Source organism: Capsicum annuum, chromosome 2 (genome assembly GCF_002878395.1).
Source record: "Capsicum annuum cultivar UCD-10X-F1 chromosome 2, UCD10Xv1.1, whole genome shotgun sequence".
Taxonomy (NCBI): Eukaryota; Viridiplantae; Streptophyta; class Magnoliopsida; order Solanales; family Solanaceae; genus Capsicum; species Capsicum annuum.
Genome location: NC_061112.1, coordinates 137,095,223 through 137,119,590, shown reverse-complemented (window position 1 = coordinate 137,119,590; position 24,368 = coordinate 137,095,223). Strand labels below are relative to the sequence as shown.

The 24,368-nt window shown below is 36.7% G+C and overlaps 3 protein-coding genes across 4 annotated transcripts; 1 reads left to right on the top strand and 2 right to left on the bottom strand.

Annotated features, from left to right (window-relative positions):
- LOC107859781 (HMG1/2-like protein) lies at positions 1–1,546 on the top strand. Its single transcript, XM_016704888.2, has 8 exons — positions 1–225; positions 319–364; positions 460–561; positions 650–707; positions 803–847; positions 933–1,013; positions 1,104–1,193; positions 1,288–1,546. The coding sequence occupies exons 2-8, from the start codon at positions 327–329 to the stop codon at positions 1,300–1,302; spliced, it is 429 nt and encodes a 142-aa protein (XP_016560374.2). The 5' UTR covers positions 1–225; positions 319–326; the 3' UTR covers positions 1,303–1,546.
- A 1,083-nt stretch (positions 1,547–2,629) lies between these two features.
- On the bottom strand, positions 2,630–23,822 carry LOC107859779. Of its 2 annotated transcripts, XM_016704885.2 has the most exons (24): positions 23,553–23,822; positions 22,006–22,136; positions 18,114–18,198; positions 17,921–17,974; positions 17,658–17,749; positions 17,470–17,573; positions 16,931–17,003; positions 15,807–16,209; positions 9,120–9,443; positions 8,831–9,025; positions 8,376–8,471; positions 8,229–8,292; positions 7,935–8,056; positions 7,222–7,468; positions 6,959–7,110; positions 6,742–6,863; positions 5,369–5,492; positions 5,219–5,277; positions 4,927–5,020; positions 4,656–4,845; positions 4,078–4,179; positions 3,618–3,736; positions 3,273–3,332; positions 2,630–3,080 (listed from the first exon to the last, which is right to left on the bottom strand). In XM_016704885.2, exons 1-24 carry the CDS (start codon positions 23,592–23,594, stop codon positions 2,976–2,978), a joined length of 3,159 nt encoding a protein of 1,052 aa, XP_016560371.2. In that variant the 5' UTR covers positions 23,595–23,822; the 3' UTR covers positions 2,630–2,975. The 2 variants fall into 2 exon arrangements, with proteins under 2 accessions (XP_016560371.2, XP_016560372.2); XM_016704886.2 differs by lacking the exons at positions 22,006–22,136; positions 23,553–23,822 and adding an exon at positions 19,978–20,117.
- Positions 19,812–21,958, bottom strand: LOC107859780. Its single transcript, XM_016704887.2, has one exon. It carries the CDS (start codon positions 21,467–21,469, stop codon positions 20,153–20,155), a length of 1,317 nt encoding a protein of 438 aa, XP_016560373.1. The 5' UTR covers positions 21,470–21,958; the 3' UTR covers positions 19,812–20,152.
- Positions 23,823–24,368: the final 546 nt, after the last annotated feature.

Below are 24,368 nucleotides of genomic sequence, written 5' to 3'. Positions count from 1 at the left end.
ATAAAACACAATCACGCGGATCGATGACGTGGCAATAGAATTTTCGAAATCCCGCCCAAACCATGAACGATTCGATTTTTTAGAGGCAAAATTCTATTAGAGTCCCTCTCTCGCGCCCCTTCATATACAGCCCATTTCCCACACACTACTCAAACACACACACACACCAAATCCACAAAGAGGAATAATAATATCGCTTTGTTTTTTATATACTCTCTCTAGAAGGTAAACAAACCCTACGGCGCTGACTCGCCCGGTTTTATACCTTTTCCACCGGTTCGCCACCGGTTTTAACCGTATTTTTTATTTTTGTTGCAGGTTTCGTCATGAAAGGAGCTAAATCGAAGGGTAAAGGTGATACCAAGTGAGTCTTCTTTTTTCGATGTGATTTTGATTCGTTTTTGTGTTGCGGTTTCAGATCTAGGTTTTTTAAATTAAGTTTTGGTGAATTGTTTACAGGCTTGGAGTAAGGAAGAAGGCTAGTGAGAGTAAGAAATCGAAGAAAGCTGCAAAGGATCCTAACAAGCCCAAGAGGCCACCAAGTGCTTTCTTTGTTTTCATGTATGTATCTAATCGTTGTGTATTTGGTCATTTCTGTGTTTAAACCGACTATGTTTAATGGTGTTTCTGCGATTTTTGGTATATAAAGGGAGGAGTTCAGGAAATCGTACAAGGAAAAGCATCCAGGCAACAAATCTGTAGCAATTGTGAGTAGTTTACCCTAATTTTCAGCAGCATCTGTTGATTTTTGCGTTTGACCTTTCGCTTAATCGATATCTTTGTTTTACACTGAAATTTATAGGTTGGTAAAGCTGGTGGAGATAAGTGGAAACAGATGTCAGAAGCTGTGAGTATTAAATCCTCAGCGATGGTTAGAAGATTTTCTCTTCAAATTGAATCTGACTTTGTACTTGTTTGTTAACTTACTTTAGGAGAAAGCACCTTACCAAGCCAAGGCTGAGAAAAGGAAGGCTGATTACCAGAAGAACATGGATGCATATAACAAAAAACTGGTGAATATTAGTATAATATTCTTACTGGTTTTAACTGTTAATTGTGTGTTTATGCCTTTTAATTTCTGATTTTACTCTGGTGCTACACAGGCTGCTGGCGATGATGCTGATGAGGACGAATCTGACAAGTCCAAGTCTGAGGTCCATGATGATGATGAGGACGATGATGGAAGCGAAGAGGTTTGTATTTTTATGAATACAAAGTCAACTATTATTCGTTGAATTTTGTGATGTTAACGGAAGTTTACTGATGATTGTTGATTCCTCATCACAGGAGGATGATGATTAAACAATTAACAGCTGGTGAAATGCAGAAAATGGTGGAGAAGTTGATTTAGCAATTGCTATCTGTAGTAGTCCTTCCCTTGATAAATAGATGCCCTCTTTTTTACGTTTTTTTCCCTTTAATTTTTGTTTTTGGGGGTTTAGTTGGGATGGAAAAAGTGAAGTTCAGTTTAGCTACCTCGAAATTGCTAGTTGGATTATGTAGTTTCTGTTCAGTTGGTGTTAATGAAAATTTAGCTTTGGGATTATCCTTTCGTGTTGATGACATTTCAATTGATTAGCTTCCCTTTGATTATGCAATGATTCGATTCAAAATATCGTTGTTGTTTGGGTTTGTTGTATTGGTTTCTATGGAAGCTTACTTGTCTATTTCCTTATTACATTATGCAAATAATCCTAATTTGTTTCATTATTTCTCTCTCGAGTCTTCTTCCCTTTCCATGTAGAGTCCACATTATTGTAGAATGGGAAAATTGATTTGGACATGTGCATTATTTTTTAATAACGCACCTACTTGGACCTTCAAGTGCGAGGGTTGTCTTGTTGTGAAGTAGCGTAACGTGTAACAGATAGTATAATATGAATTGGAGTATTTACGTTTATTCTTTTATCGCCAGCCATTTGAATCTAGCTTGAGCATTAAAATATTCCATTTCTTGTGCAGTGGTACTTGTATCCTCCCATGGACATATTGGACCATTTCCTTATCATATCCTACTTAGTGTTTTAAATAAATCTTCCGAGTTTTGACGTTACGATGAGCATTGAAGAAAGTTATTAGATATTGGGCATTAATAAGAGAGGTAGTTTCGTATTTTGAACAAGGATGAATCTCTTACCATTCCTACAGTTGTGAGCTTTATAGCCAGGGTGATTTAGCACCGAGTTCCAAGCAGTACGTCATATAATACTGTCAGTTCTCAAGTTAAATGTACTTCCCCGTGAAACCATCGACATGAACGTGGGGGAGCTCGGGGAAAGAAAAATGACACCTTTAGAGAAATGATTCGGCTGTTCAACTGCCAAAATTGTACTTAAAAAGTTCTGAATCCTAACTAGAATATCAGAGGCTTATATACAGAAATGTTCATCTCTTACTATGTCTCCACCCTTTTTCACAACATGACTAAATCGTTCTCTTCCCATTTTATAAGAGGATTTGATTAGACACGTCTCAGAGGCACTCCATTTACTTCAAACTTGGGAAAGAGCCTAGAGGGAGTGAATGATTCTGCTTTAGGCTTCTTGCTGTTGTAAAGTTTGTTCATCTTTTCACGATGCCAGTGAATACAGTGGAACTACAGCAAGTTATACATGAAAGCAGATGCGAATTTGTCTAAATGCCTTCAATAAAATGAATATCAGATTGTATTGAGCTGCAATACTGAATACAATAAACTTCAATTTACATAAATGCAAACATTCTATAGAGGCATCTACATAACTTTATACTAGGAAACACCATCCACTCTCTTTAAAACTATCATCCCTGAGAAAGAATCACATCAAACGTTTAGTGCCATTTACATATAATAAATAGAAAGAAAGAAGTAAAGAAAATCTCAAAACTCCAAGTCCCATAAAAAGGAAATAAATAGATTATGTCTCGCAAAATACTCAGAATTGTAATCTGCTATACATTTCCAGCAAAACATTTTCAAGTGTGGAGTGAAGCAATCACGAATTTGGTTTGTCATTTCCAGAAAATCGCAACACCTCTTTAGCCATGGAAGAAAATGACTTGGCTTGGTCCTGCATCTCAGCACTTCTAATGTTGATGCCCTGCGCATACAAATTTCACAAAACTTCAGTACCTTCGCTGTTTTGCTTTCTTCTATCTTAGACAAGCCTAAACATACACAGCCAGTACTTTTAATTTATAAGCCATGTTCCATATGGCCGTACAAAATCATGTCGCATAAATATAGTTTTGAAAATATGTTCACTATAGTAATGAGAGCCACCATATAGCACCTGCAACTTCTTCAGATTTTCACTGAGCTTTGACTTTGTTGCCTCGGCAGCACCGGGTTCCTGCAATCATAGCAGGAAAAGTTACTTACATTGCAAGCTTACCATGGAGGTCAACATCTCAGTCAAATTACTAAAATAGTTGAAATAAATTCGGAAGTTAAGGGTTATTGGCTTACTACCCCCAACAGTTAGGAAGTAAAAGAGGACGTCAAGTGATAAAAGTAGTTTATTTCTCAACAAATATATCTTCTTCACTACTCTTTTCGATAAGACAACACACGTTTAATGCTCTTGCTTCCCCTTCCTTTAGCCAAATATACTGTGAATGGAAGAAAGAGAACTTACAGCAGAGGCAGTATACCCATATCTTTTCTTAATTTGACAAACAGTATCTGCCTTGTCATCTTGTGGTGCATCATTTACCGGGGCTTTATCGGCTTTGACCTTCATGTGCATAAACTTTCCTGTAAAAAGAAGTACAATGATTTCTAAATGAAAAATGTGAATATGGTGCAGAACTATCGGCATTCAGCAGTGTCATTAACAGTAGTAGAAAATCCATCTAAAAGACTTGGGAAAAACAAATAAATGGTGAGTGGAGATTTGTGAGACAGCATTAGTATTACTTAGCAGAAAGCTGAAAGTGTTAATAACACTTCTAAGCATATTTTAATAAGCAAAATAAAAGACCGATGGGAAAACCTAATAACTGGTGAATGTAGACTTGTGAGACAGCATTATCATTACACAGTGGAAAGCTGAAAGTGTTGATAATTATCAACTTCTTCACTCTAATATAACTTACCTTTCAGAGCCTGAAATGTATTTGTAAGGTTCTGCTTGTTTAGTGCTGCTACCATTGGATTTCCCTTCTGTTTCTCTCCTGGATCTTCAATCTCAATGTCATCTTTAAGGGAAAACAGAAAGTTAGCATCAGGTAGTTGTGTAGTTGAAAAGCAAGAAAAGATCTTCTCAAAGGGAAAACTATAAGCAACTCTTATGTAATGCTCTCCAGACATTAGTTAACCAGAACTTTTCACTAAAAGGGCAGCCCGATGCACCAAAGTTCTCGCTAAGTGCAGGGTCCAAGGAAGGGCTGGACCACAAGGTTCTATTGTACACAGTCTTATCTTGCATTCTCGCAAGAGACTGTTTCCAGAACTTATCATGAAAATATAAAAAAAAGTTCAGTAAGTTAAATTTCAACTCTTTTAGGTTCTTATTTTTTACTGTTCCCACTTCCACTTTCTTCCGCGTCTGATTTTCAGTTGTCTGAGAAGAGCATTACGTAGGCCCTTCTCATGTCGTTGCAAGGAATTTCAGTTCAATAGAAGAATTAAATGATGAAAAAATGGACAACTATTATAAAGAGACAAACAGAACCTATATCCAAGTCAGCATCGTTTTCATTCCTGCCTAACTTCTCTTCGCTGTGTGTGAGTGATGGAAAGTTGTCAGCTGAAAATAATGCGGACATCTCTTCAATACTTAATCTTGCATTTTCAACACCGGCATCAGGTAAATTGTTTGCCTTATTTCCCTTGGCATCTTTGAAAACAGATCCAAAAATTCCCTATCGTCAAGAAAGTAAAAGAAATTATTTAATAATGAACTGAATGCTGAATTAAAATTTCAGAATTTGGATAACCCCTACCTTTTTCTTTTCTTTTTGGATGGTGGGTGCAGAGATCTGCCCTGGTTCAACTACTAGATCTCTATCGTAAACTTGGGAAGCAATGTCCAGGAATCTATCATGCAGCAATGCTATGAATTACAGTCGATACTGTATACTTATAAGATAATTGAATTCTAAGTGGGAAGTGAAAAAGATGGGGAATGCAACTATGTTCGATTATTCTTCCATAGGAATGCGCATATGGAATAAGCCAAGAAGAAAGTAGGGCTTTCAAGTTAACAAAAAATTTGGTTGCTGAAACATTTGTCACCTGAAGGTGTCCGTTTGCAAGGAAACTGAGACGAAGAACATTTCTTGATCCCTGTCAACCTAGTCATAAATAATTTTTAAAGTTCAAGTCAGAACTAAAGGTATATAAACTTATTATAAACAGAAAAAACCTAGTGTGTCAGAAATATACCACTACGAGTTCACCAGTTTTTGACGCGCATACTGAATGGTCAGCTATGGAGTTTGCCTTAGGAGGCGAAAGTGAGAGGCCTCTAACTGAAGATTCCTTTAAAAGGGACAACTCTGGAAGAGACCTGAAGTTTCACAGACTAAATTCAGCAGGATGCAGATAATATTCCCCCTTCAGCAAAAATATATAACTAACGGAGAAAAAAAGGGAGAAAAACAAGTGCAATTTAAACACCACAAGTTTCTAGTGGCTACTCACAGCAGCAAACCCATTGTAATCCCACAAGTGTGATCTGGGCAGGGTAGAGTGTACGCAAACCTTACCCCTACCTTGAGAAGGAGGAGAGGCTGTTTTCGATAGACCCTCAGCTCAAGAAAGTATGTATAAAATGGCAGTGGCAACAAACACAAACAATAACAAGATAATACAATAATTGAGGCTAAAAAAATGACAGGCAGGAATAAAAATCTAAGAATACGGAAACACAAGAGTAATATTAATACACCGGGAATGGAATAGGAATACAACTGACTACCTACTAACCTTCTATCCTATTTCTCAACCTCCACATCCTCCTATCAAGAGTCATGTCCTCAATGAGCTGAAGTTGTACCATGTCCAGCCTAATCACCTCACTCTAATACTCTAAAGCCTACATCTACCCCTCCCCAAGTCCACTATGGCCAACCCCTCCTACCTCCTCACCATGGCATTCACACATCTCTTCACATGACCTAACCACGTCAACCTCACTTCTAGCATCTTATCCTCCAGTGGGCCACGCCCACCTTGGCCCGAATGTCATCATTCCTAATCTTATCTCTCCTACCTTGGCCCGAATGTCATCATTCCCAATCTTATCTCTCCTGGGATATTCACACATCCATCTTAGCATCCTCATCTCTGTTGTTCTCATTTGTTGGACATGGGAGTTCATGACTGTCCAAAACTCGGCCCTATATCAAATATCGGTCTAACCACCACTCTGTAGAACTTACTCTAAGGCTCAGCAAGGTAAGTCTCTATTGGGCACTCATATTTTACATTTAAAGGCACTTTGTAGCTTACCCTACAGGACTCAGAAAAGGGTATAGTAGAAACTCAAACTGATAAGATCTCTTTGAAGAGGCAAAATCTATGTGTTCTCAAAAAATGTATTCTTGTCCCTGAGACAAGATCGACGGTTTAGACATCTAGTATCTACTAGCATGCCATAGTTTGCTTTTGAACTAGAACCAAGAGGAACACTTGTAATCCAGTAAAAACTTGTACGATCCATGACAAAATCAACAATAAAGGAGTAGTTCATGATATTATTATAGAGAAGAATAATTCTCAGATATATCTGGTTCCATCAATAGAAGAAACATCACCTAATCTCAATCTTTCCGTTCGAGAAGAGAAGCATAAGGCCAGCCTCAGGCGTGTCAAACGTTGATGCCCAGCAACACAGAGAGGAATGAAACTTCTTTTTGTAGTATACTTTCTTAATACCCTAAATATAATTGCAAGCAAAGAGAACACACACTGAGATGGTTAGTGTGCCAGTTTTATAGATGCCCACAAGACAAATAAACCCTTGTGACTTACCTGAATAATATGCAATAAAGAATAGACATACACAGCTTTTTCAGAACAGAGCAATACTAATGGATGCTTTGATGCAATATTATCTGAATTCCCCTTAATCAAGTCTATACCATCAGAAATGCTTAATCCTCGACTGGACAGTTCTTGTCCCTCTGCGCCAAATTAGAGAAAAGGAAAATACATGAATCTTTGGTAGTTTTAAGCGTTCATGAGAAACTTCTCTGAAAAATGAACCAAAGATTCTATAAATAATAGTGAAATACCCAAAATTTGCATAAATAAAGCTCTTGAAGGTTTCTTTGGGTGAACCCTGGAAGGGCTTAGTATATTTCCTGTTTCTGTCTCAAGGGCCAAGACTGATGAATCCTTAGTCGCTACCAGTAAGATATTCTTGTCGAATCCATGCAAGCTACACGTGTTGAACTGCATAGAGATGACACCTGTACAGAGTTCACTGGCAATATGTGTTTGATACAGTATGGTTTTGCCGTCAGAATCAATTAACACCACCTGCATACCACAAATTATGGGATTTCAAATACTCAAAATCTTTTAATATCAGTTGAGTTGAAAAGCGTCTGCACTATGCCACATTCTCCCCCATATACATACAATCACAGGAAAACAGGTCACTGTGAACTTTGTATTTCAAGGGGCGAACAAATTCAGTTAGGGTACTTGTCAGAAACTCAGAATTAATAGAGCCTTCCAAAATGGAAGTGTAAAACCAAACTGCGTCCATACTAGACAATCCACATATTTTACAGAATTAACAATTAACATTAAACCTAAAATTATAAAATTTACAGTTCACTTCTGCACATATCCTACAAACTTACTATACTGGCATTATTCCCAAATGATTAAGACCAACATTTGTGTTGGAAGGAGAAGGGTGCAGCATTAAAGTGCTAAAAGAACTTGAGGAATAAATGAATGATATATAGCTGGAAGAGAAATAGAAGGAGAAGCTTACATATCCTTGGTCAGAACCAACAGCAATATATTTAGAATCCTGGCTGGTACTTATAGAAAGTACAGCTCCATTAACCTTAACAAGCTTGATGCTCTGGATTGGGTTGCTTCCTTTCTTTGAACCTACAGGAGTTGGGTGAATAAGTCAACACCTCATTCGTTATGCTGATTCTTATAACATTTGTTTATATAAAGCAAAAAAAGGGTATGTTTACGTTTTAAGAGATCAAAACCAGTGATGATCTATGATGTAAGATGAAATTCTCAAAGTTTTGTTGATATTCATGCCTCATACCTTGAAAGGACAGAAAACTGGTATCTGGGGCAAAAAACTCAGTTTTAAACTTATAGATACGTACCTGCATGACAAGTATGCAAGAAATAAGACCCTCAGAATGCAGAAAATTTCTTCATTTTGGTAAATCCATAATAGAAGGTTTACCGTTCCACTTTGATCACCAGAGATGAGAATATGTAAGTCAGAGGTAAGACACAATGCCGTTAAGGGTACACCGCTTAAGGAATGGTTGTCCTCACTCTGCAGAGTCGAAGTTACAGTAAATTTGGAAGGCAATAAACAGAAGAATCTAAAAATTGACTCGATGGATAGGCTCACATAGCTTAATTGATTGTAAATTGATAATCTTTCAACTAACTGTTTGCATATGCGACTGAAAATAGTAAGGGAAAATAGTAAGGCCATTGAGACATTAAACATGCTTTATCATACTGTAAAACTGAAGGATACAAGTTACTTTCCCTGACAAAGAAACCTTTGAAACCTATCAAATATAAGCAATGGTTCTGCTGCCACATGGTTGTTTGACAAGTTGTGGTTGACTGACAAGAAAGAAAAAATAAATTTTGAGATTCCAAAGAAATTTCTGGCTACATTACCTGCTGAGTTAGTGACACAATAGGAAGTGGATTTGGGCATGAGACATCCCATAAGTTTATGGCTCCATTACTGTCACCACTTACAAATACATTTTTGGCCTTAGAAAATTGAGTTGAATTTGACCCAGTTCCATCTTTTTGTCCCCTCTCAAATGGAAAAAGAGGTATGCTATCTTTTATCAGGCTACTATAGTCCTGTATAACCAGAAAAGTATGTCGTTAATTATAGCATTGGAAAAGAACAGTCATAGAAGTAAAATGTATCAGATCGAGAAGAGTTACCGCTCACCTGATCCATGGAAAACAACATGTAAGGGTTGTTTACTATGAATGTTGCGACGGTGATGCTTGAATCAACAATTGGGAGCTTCACCTTCACTTCCCTTGGAAGTGATGGTGGTGACCTAGACTGGTACTGTATTAGGTACCTTTCAATTAGAGAATCATCATATGTGTAAACTTGGCCGGACTTTGCTACCAAAAGTAATGAATTGTTAATGTTCTTTCTCAATGCAGGGATGCTTGATATAATCTCCATGTCCAGACAAGACTCTGGAGGGTGAAGTCCCACCTTAACTGTGCGAGATTCAGTGTGCTCATTTAGTAGAACTACCTGCCAAATGACAAAGCATACGACTTCGATTGAATGCAGGCCTAATGTATGAAAATAGAAAAACATTTCAATACAAACTGTTATTTTTTATGTATTCGGGTACAAGAATTTGTATTTAGGCACAATAACTTCAACACTAGTTCAAGTTTAAAACAAGAACACTATGAAGTACAAAAATACCCTCAACACAAGATCAAAGTGATCTTTCTAAGAAGTGTGTTTTATTTTTTCAGAAATTAAGATGAAACAGAAATATAAAACCAAGTCCCCCGACTTCACGGAGTGTCCTTAAAGAATAATTTCCCTCACTGTACCCAAAGTTTTGGAACTCTCTCAACGATTTGATTGATCACAAAGAATGTTTTGAAGACAAGAAGAGTTTTTATTTCAGAAAATTTTTCATTCATATCTAAACCTGTGGATGAAAGCAGGTTTATATAGCCATCAGATGCCTCTTCTGAAAGGTGGCAATGGTTCACTTAAAAGGTGTATCCTTTGAAAGAGTCATGTCTGTTCATTCGAAACATTGTGTTTTTTTCAGAACAGACACAACTATCTGAACTGACACATCTTTTCCAAAACAATATGTCTTTTGCTCAAAGGTTGTGTCTCTCCATTTTTCATTCACACTAATTAAACCCAACAATCCCCCACATGAATGGGGAATGGCTATTCTTTGTCAAACTTTACGGACAAGCATGTGATTATCAAGCAAAGACTGATTGCATCTGGATAAGTGAGTTTCCCTTTGAACTTTCCGTAGTGAACATGTATCAGATGCACTCGGTCAATCGGTAGATTTGATATCTTTGAACCGTCGAGCTTTAGTGTACACCTAGACAACACATGTCACACAACCAACCTTTTACCATTTATGGTTCTTACGGTTTTGTTCTTTTCAGCCATGAACACGTCCCGATTTCATGAAAGCTTAGAGAATAGGCCTTTACTAACATTCTCCTAGAAGCGGCTTCCACTTCGCCCTCACATAGGTGATTTTTATACATTCAATCTTATAGATTAAACTATTTGGTCAAATCTGCCAAATTTAGATAATCATTAAAAGACTTTTCACCTTAAGTCTTATCCTTGTTTACTACACATTGTCTACATCATGAAAATGGATTGGGTAATTGACAATGTTGAACCTATCAGACACAACTTTGTTTGATCTCCTTGAATCTAGCTCTTGGGATCTCCAGTCTGCTAGGTAGAGTTATCGCCATGCTAATTTGTCCTAGGCCTTAAACCTATTCCCTTAGATGTTCTTTCTACTCCTTCTCTAGATAGGCCTTTTGTAAGTGGATACGACACATTATATTTTGACTTAACATAATCAGCAGTGATAATTCCACTAGAGAGAAGTTCTCTAACGGTATTATGTCTCTGTCTTATGTGACGAGATTTACCGTTGTACATCATGCTCCCTGCCCTACCTATTGTCGCTTGACTATCACAGTGTATACACACTGGTGCCACTGGTTTGGGCCAATAAGAAATATCTTTCAAGAAATTCCAGAGCCATTGTGCTTATCTCACCGGCTTTATCCAATGCGATAAATTCAGATTCCATTGTAGAGCGAGCAATACAAGTCTGTTTGGATGATTTCCAAAAGACTGCTCCTCCATCGATAGTAAATACATATCCATTTGTGGATTTTACTTCGTTCGATCCGGTGATCCAATTTGCATCACTATATCCTTCGAGTATCGTGGGATAGTTATTATAATGCAAGGCATAGTCTTGAGTGTATTTAAGATACTCCAAAACTCTTTTCATTGTCATCCAATGAGTTTTGTGGGATTACTTATGTACCGACTCAACTTACTAATAGCGCTTGCTATGTCTGGTCGTATACAATTCATTATATATATTAAACATCCCAATACTCTTGCGTACTCCAATTGTGAGTCACTTTCACCATCATTCTTTCGAAGTGCAAAGCTCACATCCAATGGAGTCTTGACAATACTGAATTCCATATACTTGAATTTGTCAAGTACATTTTCGATATAATGAGACTGTGACAATGCCAACCCTTGTGGAGTTCTATGGATTCTTATACCTAAGATCACATCCGCAACTCCAAGGTCTTTCATATCAAACTTGCTCTCGAGCATTCGTTTCGTTGCATTTATGTCAGGCATGTCTCTACTGATGATCAACATATCATCCACATATAAACAAACAATGACTTGGTGATTCGGAGTGTCTTTAATGTTAACACATTTATCACATTCATTTATGTTGAACCCGTTTGCCAACATGGTTTTGTCAAACTTTGCATGCCATTGTTTAGGTGCTTGCTTTAGTCCATACAACGACTTAATATGTTTACACACCTTATTCTCCTTTCCTGGAACCACAAAACCCTCAGGTTGTTCCATGTAAATTTCTTCCTCCAATTCTCCATTTAGGAATGCTATTTTCACATACATTTGATGGATTTCAAGACCATATACTGCCGCCAAGGCAATTAACATTCGAATCGATATTATCCTTGTTACTGGCAAGTATGTATCAAAATAATCAAGGCCTTCTTTTTGCTTGAAGCCTTTTACTACAAGTCTTGCCTTGTATTTTTCAATAGTACCATCCGCTTTCCTTTTCCTTTTGAAGATCCATTTAGAACCTAAAGGTTTATTTCCCGGAGGAAGATCAACCGATTCCCATGTATGGTTGCTTAAGATTGAATCAATCTCACTATTGACTGCCTCTTTCCAAAAGGATGAGTCTGACGACGACATCGCTTATTTAAATATTTGAGGCTCATTTTCTAAGAGAAATGTCACAAAATCTGATTCAAATATAGTAGAAGTTCTTTGACATGTACTACGTCTTGGATTCTCTTCATTATGTACATTCTCACTTGGTTCATCTCGCGGTCGTTTAGACCCTCCACTAGACTATTCATATCTAGTTTTATACGGATAAATATTTTCAAAGAATTCAACATTATCTAATTCAACTACCATATTTTCATTTATATCCGGATGTTCGGATTTATGAACCAAAAACCGACATGCTTTACTGCTTTTAGCATATCCTATGAACACGCAGTCCACAGTCTTAGGTCCTATCTTAACCCTCTTAGGCATAGGAACTTGAACCTTTGCTAGACACCCCACACTTTGAAATATTTCAAGTTGAGTTTCCTTCATTTCCATTTTTCATAAGAAATTGATTGTGTCTTACTATGGGGAACTCTATTGAGTATACGATTGGCTATAAGGATAGCCTCCCCCACAAGTTTTGCGGTAAATCGAAACTTATAAGCAAGACATTCATCATTTCCTTCAAAGTTCGGTTTTTCCTTTCCGCAATTCCGTTAGATTGAGGTGAATAGGAGACCATAGTTTGATGGACAATTCCATTCTCTACACATATTTCGGCGAGGGGAGATTCATATTCTCCGCCCCTATCACTTTTTATCATTTTTATCTTTTTCTCTAACTGATTTTCTACTTCAGTTTTGTATTGCCTAAACGCATCTATTGCTTCATCCTTACTATTAAGCAAGTAGACATAACAGTATCTAGTGCAATCGTCAATAAAGTTATGAAATACTTTTTCACATCACGTGATGGTGTTGACTTCATATCACAAATGTCAGTGTGTACTAAATCTAAAGGATTGAAATTCCTTTCAACGGACTTATTAGAATGCTTTGCATACTTTGATTCCACACACGTTTAACATATTGATTTATTGTATGGCAAAACTTAAGTTAATCAGTTTTCGTAACGTTTTGTAATTAACATGGCTTAAACATTCATGCCATAAATTATAAGACTCAAGCAATTAAGATGAATTTGAACTTTTATTTATTTCAACATTCATTACATTCATCTTATAAAGGCCTTCAGTGAGATAGCCTTTTCCTACATACACTTCTCCTTTGCTAATTACAATTTTTCCAGAAACGGTTACGCATTTGAATCCTTTCTTGTCTAGAAGTGAAAGAAAAATCAAGTTCCTACGTAATTCAGGAACGTACAAGACATTGTTAAGTGTCAAGACCTTTCCTGAAGTCATTTTCAAGCCCACTTTTCTTGTTCCTTCTACCTTAGCCGTAGCGGAGTTAGCCATGTAGATCATTTCTTCTACTTAAGCCGGAGAAAATGACGAAAACAACTCTTTGTTGGCACAAACATGGCGGGTAGCACTAGAATCCATCCACCACTCGCGAGGATTCCCCACCAAGTTGCATTCTGAAAACATAGCACACAGATCATCACATTCTTTGTTGGACTCAATCATATTTGCTTGGTCCTTTTTCTTGCCTTTCTTAGGAGCACAACAATCCGTGGACTTATGGCCAATCTTGCCACAATTGAAGCACTTTCCCTTGAATTTCTTCTTAGGTTGATTGCTTCCTTGTTCAACTTTCTTCTTTTTTCTAAGAATTATTTTGGTCATTTTCTACAATATGTGCTCCATTAATTGTAGAATTCCCTTTTGACCTTCACTCGGCAGCCTTATTATCCTCTTCAATACGCAGTCGGACAATAAAGATCTTTGACAGTCATCTCCTTGCGTTTGTACTTCAAGTAGTTTTTGAAGTCTTTCCACATAGGTGGTAGTTTCTCAATGATCGCTGCTACTTGAAATGCATCATTCACAATCAAACCTACAAAACAATTTATGTGAGTACTAAGAACATTTTCAATTTGTTCAACTAAGGTATTTTTCAAAGATACACCTTCTGCTAGGAGATCCTAAATGATTACTTGCAATTCCTGCACTTGAGAGACAACCGATTTGCTATCTATCATTTTAAAGTCCAGGAACCTTACAACAAAGAATTTCTTAATTCCCGCATCCTCTGTCTTGTATTTTCGTTCTAGTGCCCTCCACAATTCCTTCAATGTCTTAGTTCCACTGTAAACATTATAGAGGTCGTCTGGAGACCACTCAATATATAATTCCTGCAAAGGAAGTCCGAGTGTTTCCAAGCTTCTACAATCATGAAATGCTCATTGTCCGAGGTTCCCTTGGGTACCTCAGGAGCATCCTCAGTAATGAACCTTTGAAGGCATAGAGTGGTGAGGTAAAAGAACATCTTTTGCTGTCATCGCTTAAAGTCAATGCTCGCAAATTTTTCGGGCTTCTCCGCAGGTGCCATTGGTTGCGGAGCATTTGCTCGACTTGTTGAGGCAATACTAGTTGCCCCCACAGTCGTACTCGCATCTTGCATTTGACTTTCGTTAGTCATTTTTCCTGTCACCACAAGACAATAAAATTTAGTATTTTCAGAATACTACTTATAAAGTTAAGCAACTCTAAACTCTTCTTCTTGTTTCTAGTTGACGATGAAGTTTTTATGACTTCCAATCATCAACCGAGTGATCTTTAACTTGTGATGAAGATTTTATGTCTTCGAATCACTAGTTAAGTTCAAACGAAGTAGAAAACTTAAAGCTTTAATCTCCAAAAACAAGCAATACAGATTCTGCAAGAATATTCCTTAAGATTGTTATTTTTTATGTATTCGGGTACAAGAATCTGTATTTAGGCACAACAACTTCAACACTGGTTCAAGTTTAAAACAAGAACACTATGAAGTACAAAAACACCTTCAACACAAGATCAAAGTGATCTTTCTAAGAAGTGTATTTTATTTTTCAGAAATTAAGATGAAACAGAAATATAAAGCCAAGTCCCCCGATTTCACGGAGTGTCCTTAAGGAATAATTTCCCTCACTGTATCTACGGTTTTGGAATCTTCCTCCCAGGATAAAATGACTTTCAATCCAACTATAGTGGTACCTCAAATAATTGGATTCGTCGAACTCTCTCAACGATTTGATTGATCACAAAGAATGTTTTGAAGACAAGAAGAGTTTTTATTTCAGAAAATTTTTCATTCATATCTAAACCTGTGGATGAAAGCAAGTTTATATAGCCATCAGATGCCTCTTCTGAAAGGTGGCAGTGGTTCACTTAAAAGGTGTATCCTTTGAAAGAGTCATGTCTGTTCATTCAAAACATTGTGTTTTTTTATAACAGACACAACTATCTGAACAGACACACCTTTTCCAAAACAATATGTCTTTTGCTCAAAGGTTGTGTCCCTTCATTTTCCATTCACACCAATTAAACACAACACAAACAACCTACTTAACGATGTTCCAATAAAAGCTGAGATGTTGCGTACAACCATCACCATTGTATTAGCCTTATTTTGTGACTACTCTTAAAAATAATGTGAGAAAAACCAAGACTAATGCATAACTAAATGTTAACAGATTAAAAAAGAAAACTACATGGCAACAGATTAAGAGGATTGTAGTCTGAACTTTAAATTCATCGAGAAAATAAAACACACACACATATAAGCAGCCAAAAAATTAAAAAGTAACCTGTAGCAAGTTGGCTGCTTGACAATCGGGGTGGCCCATAACATATAATCGACTTGCTTTTCCTTCTGCATAAAGCCATGTTAATTTTGCTATAGGGATTTTGTCCAACTTATATCCGAGATTCAGTTTACAAATTGGGGCACTTTGATTTCCACTAGGCACTTCCTCAAGTTCTTGATCTATTCTTGAATTTGAAGTAGCTGGAATACTCCAGATGAAAATCTCTCCATTGCTGTATCCAATAATTAGTTTACTTCCATAAGGACAGCACCAACATGCTGTAGTTGCTTTTTTTGTCTCGTGACCCATAGATTGAAGAGGACTCCCCCCTGTTACAAAAATTGCTCTACTTTCTCGAATTGACCATAGTGTTATAACACCATCCTTGTAAACAATAGCCACCCTGCATCAAATAAAGTTTTTTTTCATGATGGTTATAGCAACATTGTTAAATAGTCATCAAAACAATAATAAACCTTTGATTTGTAAAAGCACATTCAGTTGCAACATGATATAGCATGAGGGTAATTCAGCAAATAAAGTTATCGGTAGTTCCTCATTTCATGCCTGGTAAGTATAACTTTAATAAGCTCAGATAACCCCTGAGTTTCGCAGAATGAACTTCTGATAAGACTTACTGAGATATGCATGGATTAAATTATTTTTAACAAAGATATGACTTATTAACTTCTAAATTTTAGAATTTCTAAAAATTATAATCCGATTTCGAGTACTAGTAACTATAATTCACATCAGCAGAATTTCCCTCACTGTAAAGAGTTAACAGCAACAACAATATATGCATTGTCGTTCCATAAGTGAGGTTTGGGGAGGGTAGGATCTATGCAGATCTTACCCCTACCCTTGGGGTAGAGAGGCTGTTTCAGGTAGGACCTCAATTATTTCACAGTTATGAAACAAAATTCTCCACCAAAGAAGAGATGGAACTATTAATAAGAACACAGTTTACCCCTCACATTTTTTTGTGGTGGCATTGATCGAAAGATAAATAAGTACGAAGTTTATTGAATTAAAAGAAGCACTAAGCTTGTGCCAGAATACATACAGGAATGAGTTCTTTGATCTGGTCTTTAGAAACTGAGAAAAAATAGCATAAAAGTTACCTCCTACTTTCTGCCGCAGGTTGAGGTAGTATATGGGCTACAGCAGTGTCCCCAAAAACTTCATTTGATAGTCCTGAATGAGGATCAACATTGTCAGGACAACCGGGTGGCATGGAATAATGACTGAACCATCTTTTTAACAGTTCTCTTATACTTCTTTTTTCTTTCTATTTATGGGAAATAACCTTTGAACTAGTTATAAAATGTTTTTCCATTGTTCCCATGTCAACTTCAATCAACAGTTAAGTGTTTCAGAATACAAATAGAGTGGGGAGTTAAAATACCAATGCAGCAAAGAAGGACCAAATGAATATTGGTACACTAGAAGTAACTTAAATTTGAAACATATAGATTTAGACAGTTGTATGCGTAAATTCATCCACAAACCCCTGAAACAAGTTACGAGCATTAATGATCACAAACAAATATGAGAGCCTTTCAAGCAACTTTATGCACTGAGTAAACAGCAGTTGAATTTAAGCATCAGCGAAAACTGAACAAGGAATAAGCAACAGGTGTAAAAGAGAAATTGGTCTCACCATGAGATGCTGAAAGAGGGATACAATATTTCATTTTCTCTATACTACAGGGTTCTTTAATAACCTTCATAACTGAAACATGTCCTGATGAGTCTCCTAGATACCTGTGGACAGCACAATGAATCACAGGTTCTTGTCTTCTTTGCATACAAATCAGCTTAAACTATATGTATCCTAGACACACTTACAGGTAAGGAGTGTGCTGTATGACTGTAAAAGATGTGATGTCCCGGTCGAAGTCATGAGCATTACACAGATACCTTTGTTCTACATCCCAGACCTAATGATGACCAAGAAATCAAATTATTAGTCTCACCACACAGTTACGCCACACTCGTGATATCTAGCCAAGAAAGTTGAACTTTTGAGTCACAACAACGGAAACTCCTACTAGAAATTACAATGGAACTGCTTGCAGTGTATGCTAAAGGAGCAGCATCAAATAACTTGCCTCTATTCGGTTATTGGAGTTTATGTTAATGAGGAGGCCTTGGTTATCCATAAACTGCAAGACCAAACAATAAATTAGCATAAACTTGCAACTAAGCATTTTCATCAGAGATCAGAATAATAAGATGCACAATAATGGTATTAGCGCCTATTTCAATGAAGAAATTTCTTTGCAGGATTCAGAAGATCCATACCTGCAAAAATTTGCTCGACACTGTATCTGATGATACCAACAGAACTTGTGAGCTATCTTTCCCAAATAATTTAATCTGTCCATCTCTGCATATTAAACACAACTTGAATATTTCAAAACCTCGAATCATGGGCCGAAAGGATTGATTTTTAAGTGTGCAACTGAAATACCATGATGAAAAATAGATGTGAAAAGTAGTCATTCCAATGCTTCGAACACTAGACCAGCCCCTTGCCGTATAGCGGCTAATACACCGACTTGCCACGAATGTGACAGCAAGTGTATATGACAAAACCCATAATATATGCCCCGTTAGTAAGTTAGATAACCAAAGAAACCTAGCTGATGTAATGTAATGGGGAAAACAGGCCAGCTATCCACCAAGCGTTCCCTGCTATCTAATTCTCGAGTTTAGTAAACAGATATCCTGTTCAATTCCAAGGCACAACATGCATTCCACCTTTATTTTATTGTATCTCATGATCTACTTTTTGGTTCTCTAGATCCACCTACTGGGCTATCTAAGAGAATCATATCAGCATGATTTAGAAGCACAATCAAACCACTTTAATTAGTTAGTGGAACAGATGATGAGGACAGAAGACTAGTATCTTTGGAACATAAGAGAGAGATCATATTGGCAATGGCTGTGGAGAATATAGACAATGAAAGAGGAAAGTTTGATATGATATAAAGAAGGCTGAATATCAAACTTCATTAAATCAAAAGCCTCGACGCATATGCAGTTTCGTTGGAACTGCTTGTGCAAACTGCTAATATGATCAATCACTGATTTTTATATAAAGCATTAATTCAGTACATAATCAAGTACCCTTTAGCATATGCCATCATCTCCTGCATTAGATTTTAAAAGTTCTCAAATGAATAGTTTCCATCAAAGAGATGGAAATGAGGTGTCTCGTCTATGGATTGACGTAACTCATTATATTATTAAGTTAACAAAAAATTTTGAGGGCCGTTCACGATCCTAGGAACACCAACTTAATTTTGTGTAATCTTAATATATTTCTTTAAATCCCCCTGGAGGTCAGCCTAGTTCTTGTTGCTGTGAGAAGCAACTCCACTGACTCCTTTCATCCTCAATTTTATTGCCAGTACCATGGACATGGAGCATGACAACTTATCAACTAATTATTTCTTTTCTATTACTTCTCTCAACTAGTACCAAATAGATGTTATTATTAGAAGCTAAATTTTCACTCAAAATTGAGGATATATATTGACATTGTCTTTGATGAAGATACATATTGACATTAGTCAGCAACAGTTAGATTAATAGAAATGAAAAAAGCAAAGAAGTCAATTACTTAAAACGGTTTCACATTCACTCATTTATCTGGCATATTTCTTCACCAAACCACCAAGCAAAACTGAACGCAGGAGAAATTCCCACATCTAATATCTAGAAGAACTCCCGTGGAAAACTGAACGCAGGAGAAATTTCCACATCTAATATCTAGAAGAACTCCCGTGGACTGACACTGGACTGTCTCAAAACAAGAGCAGGCAAAAAAAAAGAGGTTCAAAAGGGCGACTCCAATCTCCAAACACCTAATATTAGTCATGTATACGCAACACACATATTGGAGAGATAAAAAGAAATAACTCAGAGCGTATAAGATGGAAATATCACACATAATCCAGAGCTCCAAAAGAAATTCGAAGGGAAGACCAAAAATGGAATTAGCCTCGTATTATATTCAAATTTGTGACAATGTTCCCTGAAGTTGAGAAGCACATTATGACCTTGTAGAAATTTTGTGAAAGGAATACAACCACTGTAAACTTTCAAAGCAATACTTTCATAACCAAAAATTAGATTACATCTGTGTTACGTCACATACTCTTAAGATAGTCGAACTGACATACACAAACTCGGCCAATAAGTCAAATTGCTTTAGCCACCTTACATTAAACCTCATTTTCACAGAGCATATGACCTTATCTCAATCAATCCGTATTAATCTTCTGATAAACCAATGCCACACCGTTGTTGCTCTTATCGCTTTCATCAGCACTTTATACCATCTCGCCTGTATCTTCGTCCTCACTGTCCAATAAGTAGCCCCCCTCTTCTTCGTCGCTGACTATGGAGTCCTCTGTATTATATTCGTCATCGCCTGGTTGATCCAATCTTGCTCGAAGCCAGTCCTCCTCGTCCAGTTCTTCAAATTCTTCATCCTCCTCCCCCTCAGAGAAAGCTGAAATCCTTGTGCCAGAAGACTTCAAATCCTCAACAATGTCATCCATCAAACTTCCTAAACTAGTATCCTCCTCTCTTACCCTACCATTGAACTCACTTACAGAAAACCGTGCATTACTTCTATCCCAAGACTCCTTCCTCCTCTCAGTCTTTAACACTAAATCCTTCTCCGTTATCTCCCCATTTTCTACCCCATTCCATGGAACCCATAAATCAGCATGCCTCCCCAGTGCCCCGTCCCAATCCCCCACTACTACTGTTCCCAAATTTGCCTCCTTTGCTCTCCTCAACATAGCACAAAAATCAGAATCATCAGAGATCAAAAACAACCAATCAATTCCTCTACTCATTGAATGTTTAATTTGCTTTTTCAATGCCCAATCTGCTGCCTGTGGCTTATCTGCTACAGTCTTTACATAAACCCCAGCTCTCCTCAACTCAGAAGCTAAACCATAACCCACTTTGGGTGTTATCAAACTCTTAGCAGCCTCTCTATACTTATAATTACCATCAACAAACCTCTCTTTAAATCTCTGTCTTTTCTTCCCTTTTAGTGACCTCATACGACTGAGCTTTTTTTCCCTTTCCCTTTCATGTAACTGCTTAAAATGCTTCTTTAAATCTAAATGGGTCTTACATTTTCGTCCACAGACAGAACACACATAAGGTTCCGACGGGGTAACAACCCCTTTACGTTCAAGAATATCAAGATGTCGTCTTTCACGCCTCTGTTCAACAACCCACCGAGGAAGATGGATGAAAGCATGGCGATTGGCATAGGCAGACATATCCACAACTTCACCAAAACATTGTGCTACCTTTTTCAGCGACATGGCTGCCTCGTAAGGTGGCCCACGTGGTGGTTTATTGTCTAAGTCCCACAAGATTACAACTTTCTTAGGCTTAGCTGTGTATAATCCTTCTTTGGTTCTTTCCATGTCGATTTCTTGACCAGCTGCACAAGCACTGATGTGCCATTTAATGGGTTTACAAGGGGCAATTTGGGAATTGGTTCTGAAAGATAGAGTGAGAGGGTGAAGATTAGGGTGTTTGGTGGAAAGTGAAATTGGTAGAAAAGAAGAGACTTTGAGATGAAGGGGTTCAATGGAGTCGAAGACAGAGCTCATCAACATTCTAATAATATCTTGGTGTGGATATCACTGGGTAGTAAGGGAAGAAAGTGAAGGAGGAGGGCTTAATGGTAAAAGATGGTTGCGGAATCTTCCATCGCATCATCATAATCAACAACGTAATATCCAAGAACGAATGAGATAGAATAGCACTTGTATGGATGAGGTCATGAATGAGAGTGAAAATGTTAAGGTCCTAATCATGATTAGAATAATAAATATATTTTTTTATTTGCTTCCAAGTATTTTGATAAGTCCAGGATACATATATATTTACATTTTGTCTCTTTTCACATCTTATTATGAGGTCCTCTTCTTAATTTACGCATTCAGGGGTCGTTTGGTAATTATTCATTTCCCATTAATTACACCCGATCAGTACAGTCCTTCCCCGTCTAACTTACTAACAAGGCACAAATTATGGGGCTTGTCATATCCACTTGCCGTGACGTTCGTGGCAAGGAGGTGTATTAGCTGCTATACTGCCAGGGGTAGTATAGTGTTTGAAGGATACAAGTACAAGGAAAAAAAATGCTTACTTGGTTGCAAGGGCAACAATATTTTGAATGGAGTCATAAGCCGATAGCACAGATCCTGATGGAATGCCATAATGGAAAATACAGCGGGGATTTACATCATCGGGTTTCAGACCATCTAAATCTCCTCGAGGCTGCAACACGTACAAGATTTAGCAATATGAAAAAAAAAATAAAAAAAATGCAACTCCAAACATGCTCGGATAATCTCCTGTTTAACATAAAAATACTCCTATTTAATGTACTTATAATTCATTAGTAAAGTAAAAAATATTTTCATTTGATCCATTTATTTCACAAAGACCAGAGTTCACAAGAACCTTTATCAGCATTCAGCAAAGCAAAAAGATCATCTCTTTTCTTTCCCTTTTTCATTTTTATTAAAAAACAAAAAAAACTTTCGACAGATGTTTCAAATTGTTAGGTTCAATGGACCTCGGAATGGAATCATGGGCCGAGGGCCCACGGCCCACTTCTCTTTAAGTAGGTCCATAATTGCGTGTGGACTCTGAAGCTAAAGAGTGCATCTGGCAAATGCTTCTGATTTAGGCAAGAAGTTAAATTCTTTCAATTTTCTCCGACAGATATTATATCCATCGACACGTGTCTTAAGTTCATAGGTTCTTATAAAATTCCAAATGAGGAGTGAAAGTAGGAGAAGTAGGTAAAGTCTAATTAACTACCCCCATGTCACTCTTTAGTGTTCACTATTAAAACCAGTAGCTAGCTGACTATCGTAGTCGATACTTGAACAAAAATTCTGTGCTTCCATTATTGTTTTGCTCAGTCCTTTCAGAACCACAAAAAGACCATTAATTAATTCAACTTTTTTTATATATAAAAAAAATTAAGGTTAAGGCTTTAGTCTTTAATCTTTACAGATTCTACAATCTTTTTCAAGAATGCAACTTCTAGAAGACTAAGACCTCGCGTTTAATCACACATAGAGATACTATATTGGCCATACTACTAAAGCAACGAACACAATCAAATGTATCGGATCATTATAGAAACGGTTATCATTCCTCATAGCAGATATAGATTAACTGTATCGGAGTATTATTTAATCAGATTCCTAAAACTCACGAAGTACAAATGATTCGTTCCTAATCTTTTATAGATAGAAATACTACTAATATCCATTTTAAAAAAAATTCTTAAACTAACATCCCTCCAACTTCCTTTTCCCTAATTATACTGCTTTTTTTTTTTTTTTGCTAAATAGACGAATTAAGTAAATAATGAACTGGATAACATGATATTCTTATCTTAACGGTTAAGATCAAAGTAAAGCTTAGCATTCATATCGCGTGATCGCATCATGATGCACAACTATCGAGATCAATCAATTCAAATTTCAAAAAATATCATTCTTTCTACCATGAGCACACAAATCCAGTTATATTAACTTAGAATAAACACAAACTGGAAAATGCTCTTCTAAATAACATAATGAATTTTACTAGTTTCTCTGACACTTGAATTTCAAGTGTATCAATCGAAATTCAAAAAAAAAAAAATGAAGTTAAAACAGATCGTGACTGACTGACCTTCTTAACAAAAGAAGCCTTCTCGACAAGTTTCTTCAACATACTAGTCTGCCGGAAAATCACTGAAAAGTTGAACAGAACGAAGTGATCGGAAGTATAAAAAAAATGGAGAAATGGTGGAAAAGGAAGAAAAACTGGGGGAGATTTTGGTGAGTGCTTAGTTAGACTTTAGGAAGAGAAATGCCGAAAACGAGAGAGAGGAGGAGGAGGAAAGGGAGACGGCAGTTGTTGTTTTGTGATTGGACAAAGATAGGCCGGAGAGTTTTATTTTGTATTTTTTGTCCTGCATCTTTCTTTCTATTTCAAAATAAGGGACACGTGGCGGTTGATGAGGATGATCCGAAGATTGCGAGAGAGAAACGGGTTGGACGGTGCCATCGGGTACCAACTGTCTGAAATACGACAACAACAATATTCACTTTTATTCTATTTTTAAATTACTATCTGACTTGTTTTTATATCGATTAAAGAAACAAAGATAAGCAGGTGATTTTGAGAATATTGAAATTTGCGATATATATATATATGCTACTTTTCAATAACCAGATAATTTTGTAATCAGCACTTTCTTCATTTTAATTTATTTGATCTAATTTAATTTAAAAAATATTAATATTTAATTTTTATAATTCTAATTAAAGATATGTCAAAATATTATAATGTTGTTTCTTAGTCTTATGATTTTAAGCATGATAAGTGAAAAATTAAAATTAAAGAAAATATCTTTTAAAAATAAATTTTAAATAATATATCAAATAAATTGAGATGAAAAGATATATTATTTAATGTATATACCTACACCTTTTTTGTATTTAC

What these genes read in the sequence shown, in the direction of transcription:
- LOC107859781 (XM_016704888.2), top strand. Translation starts at nt 327, where the DNA reads ATGAAAGGAGCTAAATCGAAGGGTAAAGGTGATACCAA. An exon ending in AGTGCTTTCTTTGTTTTCAT is followed by an intron (nt 562 to 649) that starts GTATGTATCTAA and finishes TGGTATATAAAG; the next exon opens with GGAGGAGTTCAGGAAATCGT. An exon ending in ATGCATATAACAAAAAACTG is followed by an intron (nt 1,014 to 1,103) that starts GTGAATATTAGT and finishes GGTGCTACACAG; the next exon opens with GCTGCTGGCGATGATGCTGA.
- LOC107859779 (XM_016704885.2), bottom strand. Translation starts at nt 23,594, where the DNA reads ATGTTGAAGAAACTTGTCGAGAAGGCTTCTTTTGTTAAGAAG. An exon ending in AACGGAAAGATTGAGATTAG is followed by an intron (nt 5,493 to 6,741) that starts GTGATGTTTCTT and finishes GTGAAACTTCAG; the next exon opens with GTCTCTTCCAGAGTTGTCCC. An exon ending in TTGCAAACGGACACCTTCAG is followed by an intron (nt 5,021 to 5,218) that starts GTGACAAATGTT and finishes GCTGCATGATAG; the next exon opens with ATTCCTGGACATTGCTTCCC.
- LOC107859780 (XM_016704887.2), bottom strand. Translation starts at nt 21,469, where the DNA reads ATGTTGATGAGCTCTGTCTTCGACTCCATTGAACCCCTTCATCTCAAA.